This window comes from Perca flavescens, chromosome 8, assembly GCF_004354835.1.
Source record: "Perca flavescens isolate YP-PL-M2 chromosome 8, PFLA_1.0, whole genome shotgun sequence".
Lineage (NCBI taxonomy): Eukaryota > Metazoa > Chordata > Actinopteri > Perciformes > Percidae > Perca > Perca flavescens.
Genome location: NC_041338.1, coordinates 553,319 through 571,977, shown reverse-complemented (window position 1 = coordinate 571,977; position 18,659 = coordinate 553,319). Strand labels below are relative to the sequence as shown.

General features: G+C 44.1%; 1 protein-coding gene across 1 annotated transcript; it reads right to left on the bottom strand.

Annotated features, from left to right (window-relative positions):
* Nucleotides 1-478: 478 nt before the first annotated feature.
* Nucleotides 479-17,872, bottom strand: si:dkey-238o13.4 (uncharacterized). Its single transcript, XM_028585774.1, has 6 exons — nucleotides 17,577-17,872; nucleotides 16,339-16,446; nucleotides 4,887-5,026; nucleotides 4,030-4,126; nucleotides 2,610-2,734; nucleotides 479-2,014 (listed from the first exon to the last, which is right to left on the bottom strand). The coding sequence occupies exons 1-6, from the start codon at nucleotides 17,749-17,751 to the stop codon at nucleotides 1,838-1,840; spliced, it is 822 nt and encodes a 273-aa protein (XP_028441575.1). The 5' UTR covers nucleotides 17,752-17,872; the 3' UTR covers nucleotides 479-1,837.
* Between the last annotated feature and the right edge of the window lie 787 nt (nucleotides 17,873-18,659).

The window sequence follows — 18,659 nt, the reverse complement described above, 5'->3', positions numbered from 1 at the left end:
TGAGCTGTCAGCCGACAAGTTCTAAACAAAAACTGTGACTGATGACTAAATGTTGCCCACATCTTCAGCACAGGCATCTTTATTGGCATGACAAATTAACATTCTTGTCATGGAAGCATGTATGCATTACCAGGGCAAGTAAACAAGACAACACCCCCCCTTTCATACTGCAGTTTGCTGTGGCCCCCAACCTTCTGTTTAGTTTATCTAAGGCTGGTTAGTTTCTATGAAGACATGCCGGCCCAAATAACGGGTGGCAGATAAAGGGGCCCATGGGGGGGTCGGTGCCGGTGCTTGAGAACGGGACAGAGAGTCACGCTAGGGGGATGTACCGTAAATGTGTCAAACCCACCCCACCCCAAAGATCAACCTACTTGCTCTGTATTATTTGCATTAATTTCCTTTCAGTGCTCCAATTTCCCCATAGAGACAATCAATCTTGTCTTTAAAAAGCAATAAACACACAGGATAAAAGATGTGGCACATATCTTTGTTTATTGGTACTTGAATGCAAAATGCTGCATATTTAAACTTTAATTTTCACCTTAGTGTGCTTCAACATAGTCAAATTGCCTGAAAGGGGGGTTGTTGAGGTGACAAAACTATGCAGGATTTCAACTCTCTTTTTTCATTCTTCACACTTTATTCTAACTCCTTCAGTCACGTTTTGTGTTTACAACCTAGTGCAGCACCATGAATGTCTTCAAGTAGAGACTGTAGGAATGTGTGTGCAGTCATCCCAATTTGTAAAGTTCAGTTACGTTGAGACTACAGTCGCCAAATCTGTCCACCGCTTCGCAAACGTTTTAAAACTCTCGGGGCAAAAAAATGTCAATCCTCGACATACGTATATTCCTAAATCCTAATCATATCAGGACACGACATGTAAGTATTGTATTGCATCTCCTCTTCAACCATGTTGCACTTTTAGCCATTTGTCAAGATGTTAAAGATACCCTGTGGAGTTGTCATGTAATCAAAGTTACACTTTGCATTCTGTAGGCCTAACAAACATGTTGAATACCATTTCCCTCTTCATTAAACATCTGCAAAGTCAGTTTTTGTCTTAAAAACCTGCATTATTTACATATTTGTTTGCTAGCTAGCAATCTTCTTGATTTTTACTTGGGCGTTGCTATGTTTATGAGCAGTTAGCGCCACCAACTGTCAATCAGTGGAAGATTATGAAGCGTCCTGTTACGCATGCTGATACAGAACAAAATCCAAAATCAAAAAATTACTCCGTAGCTTCACAGGGTACCTTTAATTCCAGGTTTGTAGATACATACGCTCAGCTAATCTACAACCAAACAACCTCTTCTTTTCAAATACCAGTGGGGAACTCAAAATCCCTCCTTCCTGCGCTTTCAATCTTCACCTGCTCTGTCCAATGGTCTGGGCTTAAGAGGTCTAGTTTCATACCAAGTGTATTAAGTAGAGCCATGTAGTAATGGTGGGATTACATTGGGTATCATGCCTTCCAACGATGTAGAAGACAGAACAGAATTGTGCGATAATATTTGTACAGAAGCCGGCAACAATGAGAAGGTGAGTATTTCAAATCCTGTGCAATTTTTTAACAGACATATCACACATAACACGTGCATAGAAAACTGTTAATCTGAGAACAGGTGGCGGATTATACAGTATTAATTAAAACAACAGACAATTCACATACAGTTGGGCATGGATGGGGTACAGACTTGTGGGAGAAGAAAACACAGGAACCAAAAACAATTTAAATGCGTTTTTGGAGAGTTCAGTAAGAGTAGGAGCAGAAGACGTGTAGATGTGTCGCCGTGACAACAAGGGAGAGCTGAAGCAAGGGTTTCCAAGTCTAAAGGTTCTTCTCCAGAAGGACAGTTTTTAAGTCTGCAGGACAGTTGACAGTGAAGACGGTGTGGGAGGTGTTTCGTTTTTCCACGAGGGTGGCAACCGCCTCGCCCAGGTCCAGGTGGTTCAGGTAACCAGGTGTCATGCGCTCTGGAGTGGCTACACCCGCGTCGATCTTCACCTGCCAGAACCAATCAATAAAGGGAGACAGGGATGAAGAGAGAGGGGAGGATACACGCAACAGTGAGTTAGAGATGACAGGAAGGATATGAAGGAGCAGGCTGTTCTTATGAACCATTCGTTCAAATAGCTACAAATAGTAATTGTATGCATTCCACCACAATGACTACGTTAACATGCACATAATGTTCCGTTTTTTTACACTTTTTCGGAAAAAGATGATATTCCGACTAAGCTGTTTACATGGCTAATGAAAGTGAATATTCCACTAATATTCCTGTTTACATGTAGCTGTGCAAAATAGGATTTTTTCTAAGTTTATCTGCGGTGGAGGACTTGTTGTGAACACAGTGTCCCTCTTTCATTCCTTCAAGCTGCTTCTAGAAAAGGTTGGCTTGGCGATGTGTGCGCTATTCTCCTTCTTATCGGGTCTGCAGCCTGAAAACTGTTGGCTGTTTGGATCCAAAAACACAAGTCTTTCAAACGGCAGAGCGGAGTTTGATTCCCAGAAGAAGTTCAGGTCAGGTAGATATCTTCTATCAGCTTTGGTGTTTTGTTAATTGAAGTCTTGGTGTGTAATCCCACTGAAGTCTCACCTGGTTGAGTTTGCAGGGCACCTCAGGATACTCCTCTCGTAGAACCTGGCAGAAGGCCAGGGTGCTGGCAGAGCCCACCGTCAGGAAGCCCGTACCAGGCATCAGCAACTTATCACCTGCTCCTCCTGTGGCACGCAGGAAAGTCACAGTTACCAAACAACCTAACTGGCTTGTATGATTTTTACATTGTTTAACCCTTGAGTTGTCTTCCCATCGACCATGCACTTGTTGTCCTCCTGGGTCCAAAGTGACCCGGTCTGGGTTGCCAGTTTATAAAGCATAAAAAAATCTAAGTCTGTGTCTCTGTTACACCTTCTTAGCCAACTTCATTACAACATATTACCACTAGTTTTACACTTCTTTTTGGAATTCATGGTCAATTAAAGGGATGTGTAGGATTTTCTCCCATCTAGCGTTGAGATCATATATCACAATCAACTCTCTCATGCCACGCAGTTCTAAGAAGGTATTACAGCTACGGTAGCCTTCGCGCTTCAAAAAGCCGGTCTCTTGCTCTTTTCAATCTCCTTTTTCTTTTTCTGGGCGAAGAAGAAGAAGACTCCTGTTCCTGAAATGAGGATTTTGAATACGTGTGGTCCTCCATGTTTCCTTCTTCAAACTTGCCGGGGCCGGGAAGCTACGATACCCGTTAGCAGCGTTAGCAGCACCTGTGAGTTTATCATGTGACAGCAAAAACGCGAAAGCCAGAGCAGTGTGTCCTGTATGTCCCTTACTGGCTAACGTATTTCAAGATGGCGCATGAATATGGGGCGTCTACCCCAGTTCATGAGAATGGAAATGTAACATTTCCAGCCAAAAGGAATACTTGGAATTGCTGGTGGTGGTAAATAGTCATGAAAAGGACAAGTTTATGAATGGGCAACACAGATTTTGATAATGAACAACTAAACATGTTACACACTGGACCTTTAAACTTATACCATTATACCTAATTTTTGAGTTAAAGAAACTGAAATTATGAATTATTTTGACTAGTAGGAAAGTTCAGAGTAACGTATGTTGATGGATTATCACAGACTGGTATATGTCAAAGTTTACTCAGGATACTGTTATTTTGATAATGCATTAATTGGTTTGAGTAATTTTTTATTATTATTGAATACTGAATCTCTTTGAGTTGTGGACAAAACAAGACTTTTAGGATGTCATCTTGGGCTTTGGGAAACACAGAAAGATATCTTCCACCATGTTCATAAACCAACCAACTACTCAAACTGCCTTTGAATGACTCACTCATTGTGCATGAGCCTTTGCATTTGGCTTCTGTATGTAGAAAAACCAAACAGCAGTTCCGTTCTCTCAGTGTTTCTCACATGCAATGATGAGCAACTCCTACACCCCATTACATAAATTTGACAGACCCATGCTAATGGTAGAAATAAACGGCTAAAGCAATCACCTGTTATGAAGGTGTAGGTACAGTTGGAGTCGTCCCTCACCAAGGGGAAGAAGGCCTTCCATGACACAAATGTGCTGAAAAGTAATGTCTCAATTACCTGCAGAGTTGATGGGAGATGAAACATGAAATAATCAGACAAGGTTCAGAAATGTCATTCTTGTAGCAGAGGAAAAGCCTCTGCAACAACATTCAGACACGATGAAGTCTATATACACAATGTTCCACTTCTGGGATTGTTCGGTTCCTGCCGGAAATTTGGCCGAATGTCCCTCATTTTCAGCCGGATGTCCGTCCCCTTCCTCTTTCTCTGTGTTGGCGTTCTAACCTCTGGTTGATTTGTGAGGACTATGGTTAACTGCTCCTCCGATCTCTGCAGGGTAAATCTAGACAGCTAGCTAGACTATCTGTCCAATCTGAGTTTTCGCTCGCACGACTAAAACTACTTTTGAACGTACACATGTTCCACCAAAACAAGTTCCTTCCTGAGACTATTTAGCAGAGGCACCGTGCTTAACACCGCCCAGGATGATTGTCATTGGTTTAAAGAAATGCCAATAAACCAGAGCAGGTTTTTCTCCCATCCCGGAATGCTGTGTGGACTAGCAAGACCTTCCTCCGCAGCGCTGTGGAGGAAGGTCTGGTAAAGTGAGACTAGACATGATCTAACAGGAAAACCAGGACATGCTTACTATGACTACGCTTACAACTACCATTACCTCCACTATAACTGTTAAAAGTAATAGAATGCATATAGCCTATAGTTACCTGAATGCAAAGAAAATTCAATATTTAATCAAAACCATTGGCAGTCTCATGTATTGGTCTAGCCGATGTCTGGTTTATGTGTGTGTGCTCACCCAGTGTAGGTCTTTGACAGACTGGGTGTGTGGGGGTCCTCCCTGCCACCAACTGAAGCCCAGAGAGGAGACGATGTCTGTCACCTTTCCCACCGCTTTCAGCAGGGCCTGCTTCGCCTCCTCTGCTCCCTCCTCTGACCCTGGAACAGAGAGAAGAATTTAGGAGAGGAAAAGCTTCCAGGTGGTGGTTCCGCTGAGGCAGTTAAGGCAAGGTTAGTTTATGTCCACGACGTTCCACTTCCGGGATTGCTCCGTTGCCGCCAGAAATTCTGCTGGATGTCACGCTTTTTGGACCAGATGTCTGTTACCTTCCTCTTTCTTTGTGTTGTAATTTTAAACTGTGGTGGATTTATGAGGACTATGGTTAAAGGCATACTATGTGACTTTTCCCTCTTCGGTCCCCCTACAGGTTGTCTCATTGGAACTACAGCTGCGTGAGATCTCTGCAGGGTAAATCCAAAAAAGCTAGCTAGACTATCTGTCCAATCGGAGTTTTCTGTTGCACGACTAAAACTACTTTTGAACGTACACATGTTCCACCAAAACAAGTTCCTTCCTGAGACTATTTTGCAGAGGCACCGGCGCATAGCACCGCCCAAGACGGTTGTGATTGGTTTAAAGAAATGCCAATAAACCAGAGCACATTTTCTCCCATGCCAGAATGCTGTGCGGACTAGCCAGACCCTCCTTTGCAACGCTGTTGCAAGACAAGTCAAGTCCCAAATCAAGTCACTTTTTTCGATTAGCAGCGGTGGTCTGGTCTGACTAATGAGGCTTCATCGGGGGTCTTTGATGTTGTGTTGCCATAGCAAGGACTGACTGCCAGTCATCCAATCATGACAGTCACATACCGGGACCTTTTTAAGTCGTCCAATCATGATTCACAGTTTGCACTGCTGCCGCTACATAGCATACTTGATAGTTAAACAGAAAGTTATAGTATTTTGTATTTACAGCTATCTGAGTCATCATGCCTCAAGTCAAGTCTCTAGTCATTAAATTGGCAGTAGCTATATGTAACTTTCAGTTTGTCTTGATTCTAGCAGCCACTTTGGACAAAAGCAGTGGTGTTTTTACCACACCTGCTGTCTTAAAGTGTATATTACTGTAAGTTAGCATTTCCAGGAGGTCATGGAATAGTGATGAATGTTTTGCTCGGACAGAAAATCATTCATTTATGTTGAAGGTAGATGTAGGAGAGTCGTCGTGAGCAGATAGTGACACTCAGGGTAGTCAAAGATGAAGTTTGGAGTGATGGACTTTTATTAATTTCTGTCCAAATTAAGGCCCACAGGCAAAACAAACAATTAATAAAACCAAAATTAAAGGAAAAAAATAAAAAATACTTTCACGAAAAATAAAATAAATTGACATGAGTCAAAACTTATGAAATGGTACCAAAAATACAGATACAGCTGTATATAAGTTGACTTGTGAAACTAGTCACTAGAGCCAACCCACGTCCACCCTCTTCTAGCTCCCCGAGCAACTGAAACTGACAGCCTATATAGGCCTGTAGCACACCCCTGAAATTGGAACATACCAACAACAAATAAAATACAGGGGTGGCTAAGGCGAACAGACAAAAAAAAAAATACAAACAGCCAACAATAATAGATCTAGTAGACTAGAAATTTACTGAAGATTTATACATGACATTAAGCCACAAAATACTTTAACAGACAAAATAAATAATTACTCAAAATTACTTCCTGTAACCCCGGATGTAGTAACGTCATTTAAACTCGCCGATCGCGGCAAACTTTCCTTTATCAACAAAAGAGCAGACGCCGGTAAGCCACAAAGACTACCTGTTATGCTGTTAGCTTTTAAACTAAATAAACAGTTAGTTAACAAAGATGTAAGTGTTGTAAGTGTGATTATTATAAATGATGTTTGTGACAAACCGTATGGTTTTAAACCGACTATGATGATCTCCGTGAACCATCACCTTATCGTGGTGGAGAGGTTTGTGTGTCTCTGTGAACCTGAGGGCTGTGTTGTCTGGAGCTTTGTGCTCCTGGTAGGGTCTCCCAAGGCAAAGTGGTCTCAGGTGAGGGGCCAGACAAAGAATGGTTCAAAAACCCTATGAGTGATCGAGGTAGCGATGGAGTGACCCTGCCCGGAGGAAGCCCAGGGCCCCCGTCTGGAGCCTGGCCCAGACGGTGGGCTTGTCGGCGAGTGCCTGGTGGCCGGGTTTGCCACGGAGCCCGGCCAGGCACAGCCCGAACAAGCTACGTGGCTCCCATCTCTCCAGCCCATGGGCCCACCACCTGTGGGAGGAACCGCTGGGGTCGGGTGCGCTGCCGCATGGGTGGCAGTGAAGGTCAGGGGCCTCGACGGACCAGACCCGGGCGGCAGACGCTGGCTCTGGGGACGTGGAACGTCACCTCTCTGTGGGGGAAGGAGCCGGAACTAGTGCGGGAGGTGGAGCGCTACCGGTTAGATCTGGTGGGCCTTACCTCTACGCACAGTCTCGGTTCTGGAACCGTACTCCTGGATAGGGGTTGGACTCTTTTCTTCTCCGGAGTTGCCCAGGGTGTGAGGCGCCGGGCCGGTGTGGGGATACTAACAAGCCCCCGGCTGAGCGCCGCTACGTTGGAGTTTACCCCGGTGGACGAGAGGGTTGCCTCCCTACGCCTGCGGGTTGAGGGGGGGAAAACTCTGACTGTTGTTTGTGCATATGCACCAAAAAGGAGTTTGGAGTATTAGGCCTTCTTGGAGATCTTGAGTGGAGTTCTGCATGGGGCGCCAGTGGGGGACTCCATTGTTCTGCTGGGGGACCTCAACGCACACGTGGGCAATGATGGAGACACCTGGAGAGGCGTGATTGGGAGGAACAGCCTCCCTGATCTAAACCAGAGTGGTTGTTTGTTGTTGGACTTCTGTGCTAGTCATGGATTGTCTATAACGAACACCATGTTCGAACATAGGGATGCTCATAAGTGTACCTGGTACCAGAGCACCCTAGGCCGAAGGTCAATGATCGATTTTGTAATCGTTTCATCTGATCTGAGGCCGTATGTTTTGGACACTCGGGTGAAGAGAGGGGCAGAGCTGTCAACCGATCACCATCTGGTGGTGAGTTGGGTCAGGGGTGGGGAAGACTCTGGACAGACCTGGTAAGCCCAAACGTGTAGTGCGGGTAAATTGGGAACGTCTGGAGGAGGCCCCTGTCCGACAGACTTTCAACTCACACCTCCGGGCGGAGCTTTTCTGGTGCATCCCTGGGAGGCTGGGGGCATTGAACCCGAGTGGACAATGTTCAAAGTTTCCATTGCTGAAGCTGCGGCGAGGAGCTGTGGTCTTAGGGTCTTAGGTGCCTCAAGGGGCGGTAACCCACGAACACCGTGGGGGACACCGGTGGTCAGGGAAGCCGTCCGACTGAAGAAGGAGTCCTTCCGGGATATGTTATCTCGGAGGACTCCGGAGGCAGTTGCAGGGTACCGAAGGGCCCAAAGGGCTGCAGCCTCTGCCGTGAAGGAGGCAAAGCAGCGGGTGTGGGAGAAGTTTGGAGAAGACATGGAGAAGGACTTTCAGTCGGCACCAAAGTGCTTCTGGAAAACTGTTCGCCACCTCAGGAGGGGGAAGCGGGGAACCAACTAAGCTGTGTACAGTAAGGATGGGACACTGTTGACCTCAGCTGAGGAGGTAATAGGGCGGTGGAAGATGCACTTTGAGGAACTCCTGAATCCGACTAATACGCCCTCTATGTTAGAGGCAGAGCTGGAGGATGACGGGGGATTGTCGTCGATTTCCCAAGCGGAAGTCACTGATGTAGTCAAACAACTCCACAGTGGCAAAGCCCCGGGGATTGATGAGATCCGTCCAGAAATGCTCAAGGCTCTGGGTGTGGAGGGGCTGTCCTGGTTGACACGACTCTTCAACATTGCGTGGAAGTCTGGAACAGTGCCAAAGGAGTGGCAGACTGGGGTGGTGGTTCCCCTTTTTAAAAAGGAGGACCAGAGGGTGTGTGCCAATTACAGGGGTATCACACTTCTCAGCCTCCCTGGTAAAGTCTACTCCAAGGTGCTGGAAAGGAGGGTTCGGCCGATAGTCGAACCTCGGGTTGAGGAGGAGCAATGCGGATTCCGTCCTGGTCGTGGAACAACAGACCAGCTCTTCACTCTCGCAAGGATCCTGGAGGGAGCCTGGGAGTATGCCCAACCGGTCTACATGTGTTTTGTGGATTTGGAGAAGGCGTATGACCGGGTCCCCCGGGAGATACTGTGGGAGGTGCTGCGGGAGTATGGGGTGAGGGGGTCTTTACTCAGGGCCATCCAATCTCTGTACGACCAAAGCGAGAGCTGTGTCCTGGTTCTCGGCAGTAAGTAGGACTCGTTTCAGGTGAGGGTTGGCCTCCGCCAGGGCTGCGCTTTGTCACCAATCCTGTTTGTAATATTTATGGACAGGATATCGAGGCGTAGTCGGGGTGGGGAGGGGTTGCAGTTCGGTGGGCTGGGGATCTCATCGCTGCTCTTTGCAGATGATGTGGTCCTGATGGCATCATCGGCCTGTGACCTTCAGCACTCACTGGGTCGGTTCGCGAGCGGGAGATTGGTCGGAGAATCGGCGCAGCGGGTGCGGTATTACATTCAATCTATCGCACCGTTGTGACGAAAAGAGAGCTGAGCCAGAAGGCAAAGCTCTCGATCTACCGGTCAGTTTTCGTTCCTACCCTCACCTATGGTCATGAAGGCTGGGTCATGACCAAAAGAACGAGATCCAGGGTACAAGCGGCCGAAATGGGTTTCCTCAGGAGGGTGGCTGGTGTCTCCCTTAGAGATAGGGTGAGAAGCTCAGTCATCCGTGAGGAGCTCGGAGTAGAGCCGCTGCTCCTTTGCGTCGAAAGGAGCCAGTTGAGGTGGTTCGGGCATCTGGTAAGGATGCCCCCTGGGCGCCTCCCTAGGGAGGTGTTCCAGGAATGTCCAGCTGGGAGGAGGCCTCGGGGAAGACCCAGGACTAGGTGGAGGGATTATATCTCCAACCTGGCCTGGGAACGCCTCGGGATCCCCCGAGTCGGAGCTGGTTAATGTTGCTCGGGAAAGGGAAGTTTGGGGTCCCCTGCTGGAGCTGCTCCCCCCGCAAACCGACACCGGATAAGCGGACGAAGATGGATGGATGGATGATTTATTGATGGATATAGCTATAGCCTTTAAATCACCGCAGTATTAGCTGTAAATTTGTGCACAAGAACGCTACGGGATTACTGTGTGGAATTAGATAAATGGCAAGTTTAACAGATGATTTGAAACTGAGCATATCAACATGCTAACAAAACATACACCGGCAACATTCGCACTCCGTCTTTGTTAGCTAAACTAGGTAGTGCATCGCTACAGTGACGGCAGCTATGCGCCCCGTCACAATTTACAATAAGAGAATAAGTTACAGATGCATCATTGCATTTCGAGTGTTGCATACGGCTACCTACTTCGGATGTATTGCGAGCTAAACCAGGTATCACTGTCACGTACAAGTCCAAGTCGAGTCTAAAGTGATTTATTTTTTGTCAAGTCAAGACGCGTCGACGAGTCATCAAGTGACTCTAATCGACTCGAGTCCAAGTCACAAAGTCTCAAGTCCACATCTCGGAGGCAGCCACTGAGTAAGTGAGTAAGGGAATGACGTAGTGATGAAGTTACAACATTGGTCAGTCGAGTTGGAGTTTCCCCATTGTTTTTTTTTTTTTTTTTAGAATTAATAGTGTTTATGCTGGTAACAGTCTTTTGCCTTGAAGAGCAAACAATCCCCCCCCCTCTCCCCCCACTGAAGAGACTGCACATGTGGTGGGTTCAGTGGATGAATGTATGGAGTTATATTCCTATCTTTATTCAAGAGCGCATTCTTTCAATTTGAGAGCATTTCTCACTGATATTACGTTCAGATTTTGTAATAATTTCCCTCAAAACCTTGCTCTCACACTCAAATGGTCATGCTCGCGCTTGGATTTGCTCTGCTTGTGCTCAAACTTTGTGCTCGGACTCAGATATGTTGTTCTGTGGACAGATTTCCTGCTCTCAGCTTTGAACCTTCTCCTCGCACTCAGCCTGATTCTGCGCGCTTGCAAATCTGCTGCTCTGGATCTCTCCTGCGCGCTTGGATTTTTCTGTGTTACAACACTATCAAAATTCCACAACCAATAGAATGCCAGGTGTAGTGTTGACCAATGAAATGATCCCTGCCCCGTTGAGGGTGCGTTCGTTTTATGTGAGAACATCCGTTGCGGCTCCTCTGTAACCATGGGTCTGTAACCCAAGTTTATTTAACCCCGCCGTCCATCGCTTTATTATTAGTATATGTCAATAATGTGCACAGAATGGTCGACGGTCTTTCACCTGCACCCATCAGGAAACGGGAGAAAGCTTTGAAGTGGGACATATCAAGTTACGTAGCTACACAACAATAAGGGTGAGTAACATAAATTAAGCACATAGCATATGGCGCCAGCCATAGCTAGCCTAGCTTGATGTCCGTAAACAAATAGCTTTTCTTTATATCGGTAGTTTAGCTAGCTAGATAGATTGAACGACATACTGTATGATGGACAGTATGTCTGTATTTACAACTGGTATTTAATGACCCCACTTTGTAATTTGTCCTCGTTTGGTTAACCATGTTCCTGGGGATTTGGCTAATTTCAGACATGCTAACATACAGCCTAGCTTGATGTCCGTAAACAAATAGATTTTCTTCATAGTTTAGCTAGATTGAACAACATATGACCGACAGTATGTGTATTTTTCCTCGTTTGGTTAACCTTGTTCCTGGAGATTTTGCTAATTTAATGTTAGAGCCAATAGTAAAACCTAAACTGTAATATAACTGAAAGAACACCAGAAACTGGATTGTTTGTGTTCGTTGTGTGTTGTTCATCAGAATTTAGTTTTCATTTCTTCATATAACATTAGTTTGAAAAGGATGGATTCATATCAGTCTGTATAAAACGTTGTAATGTTAAGTACAATGTTATCACTATAATAAAAACAGATCTAGAATAATTTGCTCCTTAAATAGCAGTTTTTTTTTAATGAATACAAAGCAAACTGAACAGAAAAAACAAGCATTTTCTTTTCTTTTCTTTTCTTTTCTTCCAGTTGAGAATGAAGGGCTCGACCAATGCTGCATCATAGCAGCAGAGTCTTATCACCAGCCCATGAAAGCTAGAAGTCACCCTGCTGCTCCAGATCTACCTACTGTATGACTGGCTACAGACTACAACCATCTGCAACATCATCAACAGCTGCAATTAAAGTCTCTTGGGGTCATATGGGACTCGGTTGTTCTCCATACTGCATCGTACACTATATTATTTTTCGGTTTTGTTATATTAGTAGTCTACAGACAACACTAAGTATCATTACTTAATCACAGTATATATTATTCTGGTGTACACTGTTGATGTGACTCACTGCTATTGATTATACGTCACTTTAGCTTGCTACTACCTCATAACTTTGCCATAATTGCTCTTGTTTAGTTAATTTATTTTCTACTAGTTTTTTATATATATATACAGTGGGGGAAATAAGTATTTGACCCCTTGCTGATTTTGCAGGTTTGCCCACTTACAAAGAATGCAAAAATCTACAATTTTAATCATATGTACATTCTAACAGTGAAAGACAGAATCCCAAAGAAAATTCCAGAAAATCACATCATATGAATTTATTAAAATTGATAACCATCTGATGAGGAAAAACAAGTATTTGACCCCCTGGACAAACAGCAAGTATTCTGGCTCCTACAAGCCAGTTAGTCTTTCTTTAAGACACAGCCCCAATCCGAACCAATTATCTACATCAAATACACCTGCCTCACCTCGTTACCTGTATAAAAGACACCTGTCAACACCCAAACAACCAGCATCCAACATCACCACCATGGGCAAGACCAAAGAGCTTTCTACGGACATCAGGGACAAGATTGTTGATCTGCACAAGGCTGGGATGGGCTACAAGAGAATCGGAAAGCAACTTGGAGAGAAAAGATCAACTGTCGGTGCAGTTATCAGGAAATGGAAGAAGCACCACACCACCGCCAACCTCCTCGGTCTGGGCCTCCACACAAGATCTTGCCTCGTGGGGTGTCCCTGATCATGCGAACGGTGAGGAATCATCCCAAAACCACAAGGGGGAACTGATGAATCAACTGAAGGCAGCTGGGACCACAGTTACAAAAGAAACGGTTGGTAACACACTACGCCGTCATGGATTGAAATCCTGCAGCGCACGCAAGGTCCCCCTGCTCAAGAAGAAACATGTACAGGCCCGCATGAAGTTCGCCATTCACCACCTGGACGACTCAGAAGAGGCCTGGAAGAAGGTGATGTGGTCAGATGAGACCAAAATAGAACCTTTTGGCCTCAACTCAACTCGTCGTGTTTGGAGGGCAAAGAACACCGAGTACAACCCAAAAGAACACCATCCCCACCGTCAAGCATGGTGGTGGCAACATCATGCTTTGGGGGTGCTTTTCAGCCAAGGGGACGGGACAACTCCATCGTATTGAGGGGAGGATGGACAGGGCCATGTATCGTGGAATTCTGGACCGACATCTCCTTCCCTCAGTGAGAGAGCTGAAGATGGGTCGAGGATGGGTGTTTCAGCATGACAACGACCCTAAGCACACCGCCAAAGCAACAAAAGAGTGGCTGAAGAAGAAGCACATCAAGGTTCTGGAGTGGCCTAGCCAGTCTCCAGACCTGAATCCGATTGAAAATCTTTGGAGGGAGCTTAAAATTCGAGTTGCAAGGCGACAACCTCGGAACCTGAATGATTTGGAGGCTGTCTGCAGGAGGTGGGCCAACATCCCTGCCGAAATGTGCACAAACCTTGTCACCAACTATAAAAACCGTTTGACATCTGTGCTGGCCAATAATGGCTTTTCTACAAAATATTAACATGCTGTTTGTCCAGGGGGTCAAATACTTGTTTTTCCTCATCAGATGGTTATCAATTTTAATAAATTCATATGATGTGATTTTCTGGAATTTTCTTTGGGATTCTGTCTTTCACTGTTAGAATGTACATATGATTAAAATTGTAGATTTTTGCATTCTTTGTAAGTGGGCAAACCTGCAAAATCAGCAAGGGGTCAAATACTTATTTCCCCCACTGTATATATATATATATATATATATACCTCCTTTAATTCAATTATTCTATAACTTGTGTTGCAATACCTGAATTATCCCTCTTGTGAACACTAGGCTTATCTTTATTTTAGTTCATATCATAACCCTGCTCACAAACTCACCTGTACCTGGGTCATCAGTTTGCCAATATCAATGTTCCTGCTACAGTAAATCCTACAGGCAAAGTGTACTGCTTCACAGGAGTATGAACCATAGGCTTTTTAGGTTTTGTGTCAAATATTGTGCAGTTGGTTATTAATTACTTATTGTTTTGACAAGGTAAATTAAAGCTGCAAGTGTCCACTCTGGTAAATTTAATTATACTGGTTTTAGATTTAGATTACAGAAAATGAAAAACCTATTTGCCTTGATAAGGGTTTTAATTTGTTGTAAGTATGAACATGGCTTTAATAATCTTATTGCTCTGAAAAATCACAATGATTTAAGAAATATCAGTGATACTTAACATGTATTAATTGATTGTTTGTGTGCAGGCATTACAGGCACCTATTCATGTAAGCAGAGAACAAAATAGTTTGTTCTCTCTTTTATCACTTGGATTATGCAGGTGATGGTGCAGAAACGGGTGAAGTCCTTGTAGATCTCTGGCACTTTGAGGACAGACCGATCCAGCAACTCTCCACTGTTGTCTTTCTATAGTGTGCTCCTATTTAAAACAAATTCATAGACATCAACACATAAGGTATTAGGTGTACATAGCTTTCTTTAACATCACTACTATCTTACCTTACCTTACCTTCTCTTCTCTGCTTTGGATTTGTCAACATCACAGTAATTGTCTCTCCTGGGCCTTGTTGTGCACCCTGTGAATTTAAGCAAGAAAGAAATGATAAGTGTATGTAACATGATTTTACAATTAAATTATCAGACTTGCCAACGTACTTGGTTTGTGCCACTAATGCCTGCCCTCTGCACGCAGGTGAGTACAGGGGGAACCAATGGGATTTTGCGTTTGGAGTAATGTACTGACTGGAACAACACAGTAGTGTGGTTGTACAACACTGGTCCATGCACACGGTGCAGCTCAACAGGGGTACTTCAGCCCCACCTGGAAGAAGGGAAACTGAAACTAAATACTTGTTTTTTTTCTGTTCAATTTGCTTTGTATTGATTTCATAAGGGTAAAAATAAATAACTGCTATTTTAAATAGTGTTTTATTATAGGAGTGGAATTGTACTTAAAACTTTCTATACAGATATATATATATATATATATATATATATATATATGAATGTTATTGTTAAAATAAGATAAAAAAAGAATTTAGAACATCTGAAAACATGCAACAGTGATGTAAAAACTGATACAAACAATCCAGTTTCTTTTGTTTTTCAGTTATATTACAGTTTAGGTTTTACAATTGCCTCTAACATGTCTGAAATTAGCCAAATCCCCAGGAACATGGTTAACCAAACGAGGACAAATTACAAAGTGGGGTCATTAAATACCAGTTGTAAATACACACATACTGTCCGTCATATGTCGTTCAATCTATCTAGCTAGCTAAACTACCGATATAAAGAAAAGCTATTTGTTTACGGACATCAAGCTAGGCTAGCTATGGCTAGCGCCATATGCTATGTGCTTAATTTATGTTACTCACCCTCATAGTTGTGGTAACTTGATATGTCCCACTTCAAAGCTTTCTCCCGTTTCCTGATGGGTGCAGGTGAAAGACCGTCGACCATTCTGTGCACATTATTGACATATACTAATAATAAAGCGATGGACGGCGGGGTTAAATAAACTTGGGTTACAGACCCATGGTTACAGAGGAGCCGGCCGCAACTGATGTTCTCACATAAAACGAACGCACCCTCAACGGGGCAGGGATCATTTCATTGGTCAACACTACACCTGGCATTCTATTGGTTGTGGAATTTTGATAGTGTTGTAACCATAGACAGTATATGGTTGTAACACAGAAAAATCCAAGCGCGCAGGAGAGATCCGAAAGCAGCAGATTTGCAAGCGCGCAGAATCAGGCTGAGTGCGAGGAGAAGGTTCAAAGCTGAGAGCAGGAAATCTGTCCACAGAACAACATATCTGAGTCCGAGCACAAAGTTTGAGCACAAGCAGAGCAAATCCAAGCGCGAGCATGACCATTTGAGTGTGAGAGCAAGGTTTTGAGGAAAATTATTACAAAATCTGAACGTAATATCAGTGAGAAATGCTCTCAAATTGAAAGAATGCGCTCTTGAATAAAGATAGGAATATAACTCCATATGAATGTATGACACACAGCTATCTACAGTAGATGAATGATTGATGGAAGGATGCGTCACCCAACTTACCCACATTCCCCACTATAGTGGTGAGGTTATCCTTTGTGTTGGGAGAGACAAATGATTGGAGCCTCTCCAGCCGGCTGCTGTCCCTGGAGATCACTGCGACTTTGAAACCTACACACACACACACACACACACACACACACACACACACACACACACACACACACACACACACACACACATACATATCAGATACTACAGGAATCTATTGTGCAGACAGACAAAACCAGCACCTTTGACACATATAAATTAGGACTAATCCCTTTCACATGAAAATTAACATTCACTAACAGGCATACATTGTCAAAGTCTGTTTATCAAGGCCATCAGAGGGACAAACTGACAGGGCAGCAGATGGTAACTTTCTGCTCAATCCAAACAGCAAAGCTATGGATGCGCAATGTAAATCCAAAACAAGTGGACTGTCATCACGGCATGCTGCACTGTCTCCTGCACTGGTTCATGCAGAGCACTGAGGCAGCACAGCACAATGAAGAAGGCAAATAGATTGCATCTTATATGGAGTAAAACTGCCTCTAAACAGGGATGAAGATAAAACCAAAATTACACTCAACTAGCTTACTTCCAACCATAAAATGTAATTTTATAATAAAAAAGATGATGTTTCAGAGTCTGAAACCAGAGCACAGATCCAATAATTCCAGAGTGTACGGGACCACCAGTGGAAACATCCCAACTATAATAAACCAAAACGCTCACAACACATACTACAAAGACATGTACATTATTTAAAGGTTAGCGTTTGACAATCCAACCGGCACATTACGCACCGAATGTAGGCTACAGCAAAACAAATACCTGATTATTGGATCGTTCAGTGGAGAGCTTGGAGTTTGGAATACTTTACGCACGCAGACGCACCATCAACGTAGGATTAATAGTCAGTCATTTAACAACTAAAAGCCAGAATATTCTCACAAAATAGAAAATTACTCATAAATGTCTGCTCTGCAGTTTGTCGTGAAGCAATCCACCCTGCTTAAAATCCGCGAGAGTTACCTGTGCGTAAAACTGTTAAGACAGTTTCCAAATTAATTTGCATGTGAGACGTAGAAAATATAATATCCTTATCGGCTTCATAGAGTAGTATATTGACAATATTTCCGGTCGATTTAGCCGTAGAGAAGTTTGTGTGTGTGTGTGTGTGTGTGTGTGTGTGTGTGTGTGTGTGTGTGTGTGTGTGAGTGTGTGTGTCTCCAAGTAGCCCCTGGGCAGCTTACCTTTGTCCAGCAGTGCTTTCACTATCCCAGAGCCCACTGTGCCCGCTCCTCCTAGAGCTAACACAACCCTGTCCGAGTTTGACATGCTGGCTGCAGCTGTACAGGCCTGATGGAGGATGGAGGATGACTCTGTGTGTATGTGCTGGAAGTGAAGCTGCTGGCTTGTGTTGAGCATCTTGGGCAAACCAGGATGCTTTAAACTAAACTCAGGGGCCACAGTTCCGCCCTTCTACCGGTGTCACTGAAGCCACGCCTGCAGATCAACAAAATAGGCTCACCGCTGTCTTCACCCCGGGACAGGGGTGTCAGTGTGTGAGAACGACAAGGGCTATCGGTTCATGTAGAGCAGAGGTCCGGCACCCCTAGGGGGTCCTCAGAGTTTCTGGATGGGGGGGTCGCAGCATATTATTGTTTGATAGTTACAAAAAAATTCCTAAATATGTCTGAAAATATACATTTACATGAATCCAACATATTATTTATTTTGTAAATCTTTTTTTTTTTTTTTTTTTTTTAATTTACAAAACATTGATGGTATAGGTAAGGAAGCCATCCACAGATACAGTTAAACTTTAGGATTAACTGTTCCACATTTAACAAAACATGATTTATAAATACATGTAAACAATTATTATTTTATTAGCTTAGTATTGTATGAGCCATAAAAAAAGGTATGTCTAAAGGCTCTATGCCGCCCTACACGTTATTGTAGGTCCAGTTTAATATGCAACTCAATGTATTATGATTTAGAAATGTAAGGGGTCCCTGCTCCGTCTCTTTTTCAGCTGAAGGGTCCTTGGCCTACAAAACGTCGAAGAGCCCTGTAGAGGCCATAGATATATATATATATCTGTGTAGAGGCCAGGGGGGCGCCTGAAAGATGGAATGCTGCCATCTAGTGGACGAATCGCGTTTGACAGTAGCCCATAAGTAGGCTAGATCATTTTTATCAATGATTTTCCCCATTTCTAGTTGTCGTCTAGCATGGTTTTCAATTTAGTTTGGAGCATTTTGAGTTCTGAAGTCATGTTCCCACTGCAGAACTCCTCTCCCCCGGCCGGTCCTGGTGCTCCTACCAGGCGC

Coding starts and splice junctions, on each gene's coding strand:
- si:dkey-238o13.4 (XM_028585774.1), bottom strand. CDS start 17,751: ATGCTCAACACAAGCCAGCAGCTTCACTTCCAGCACATACACACAGAG. Junction 16,447..17,576: donor GAAAGCACTGCTGGACAAAG/GTAAGCTGCCCA, acceptor GTGTGTGTGTAG/GTTTCAAAGTCGCAGTGATC. Junction 4,127..4,886: donor CTGTCAAAGACCTACACTGG/GTGAGCACACAC, acceptor TCAACTCTGCAG/GTAATTGAGACATTACTTTT.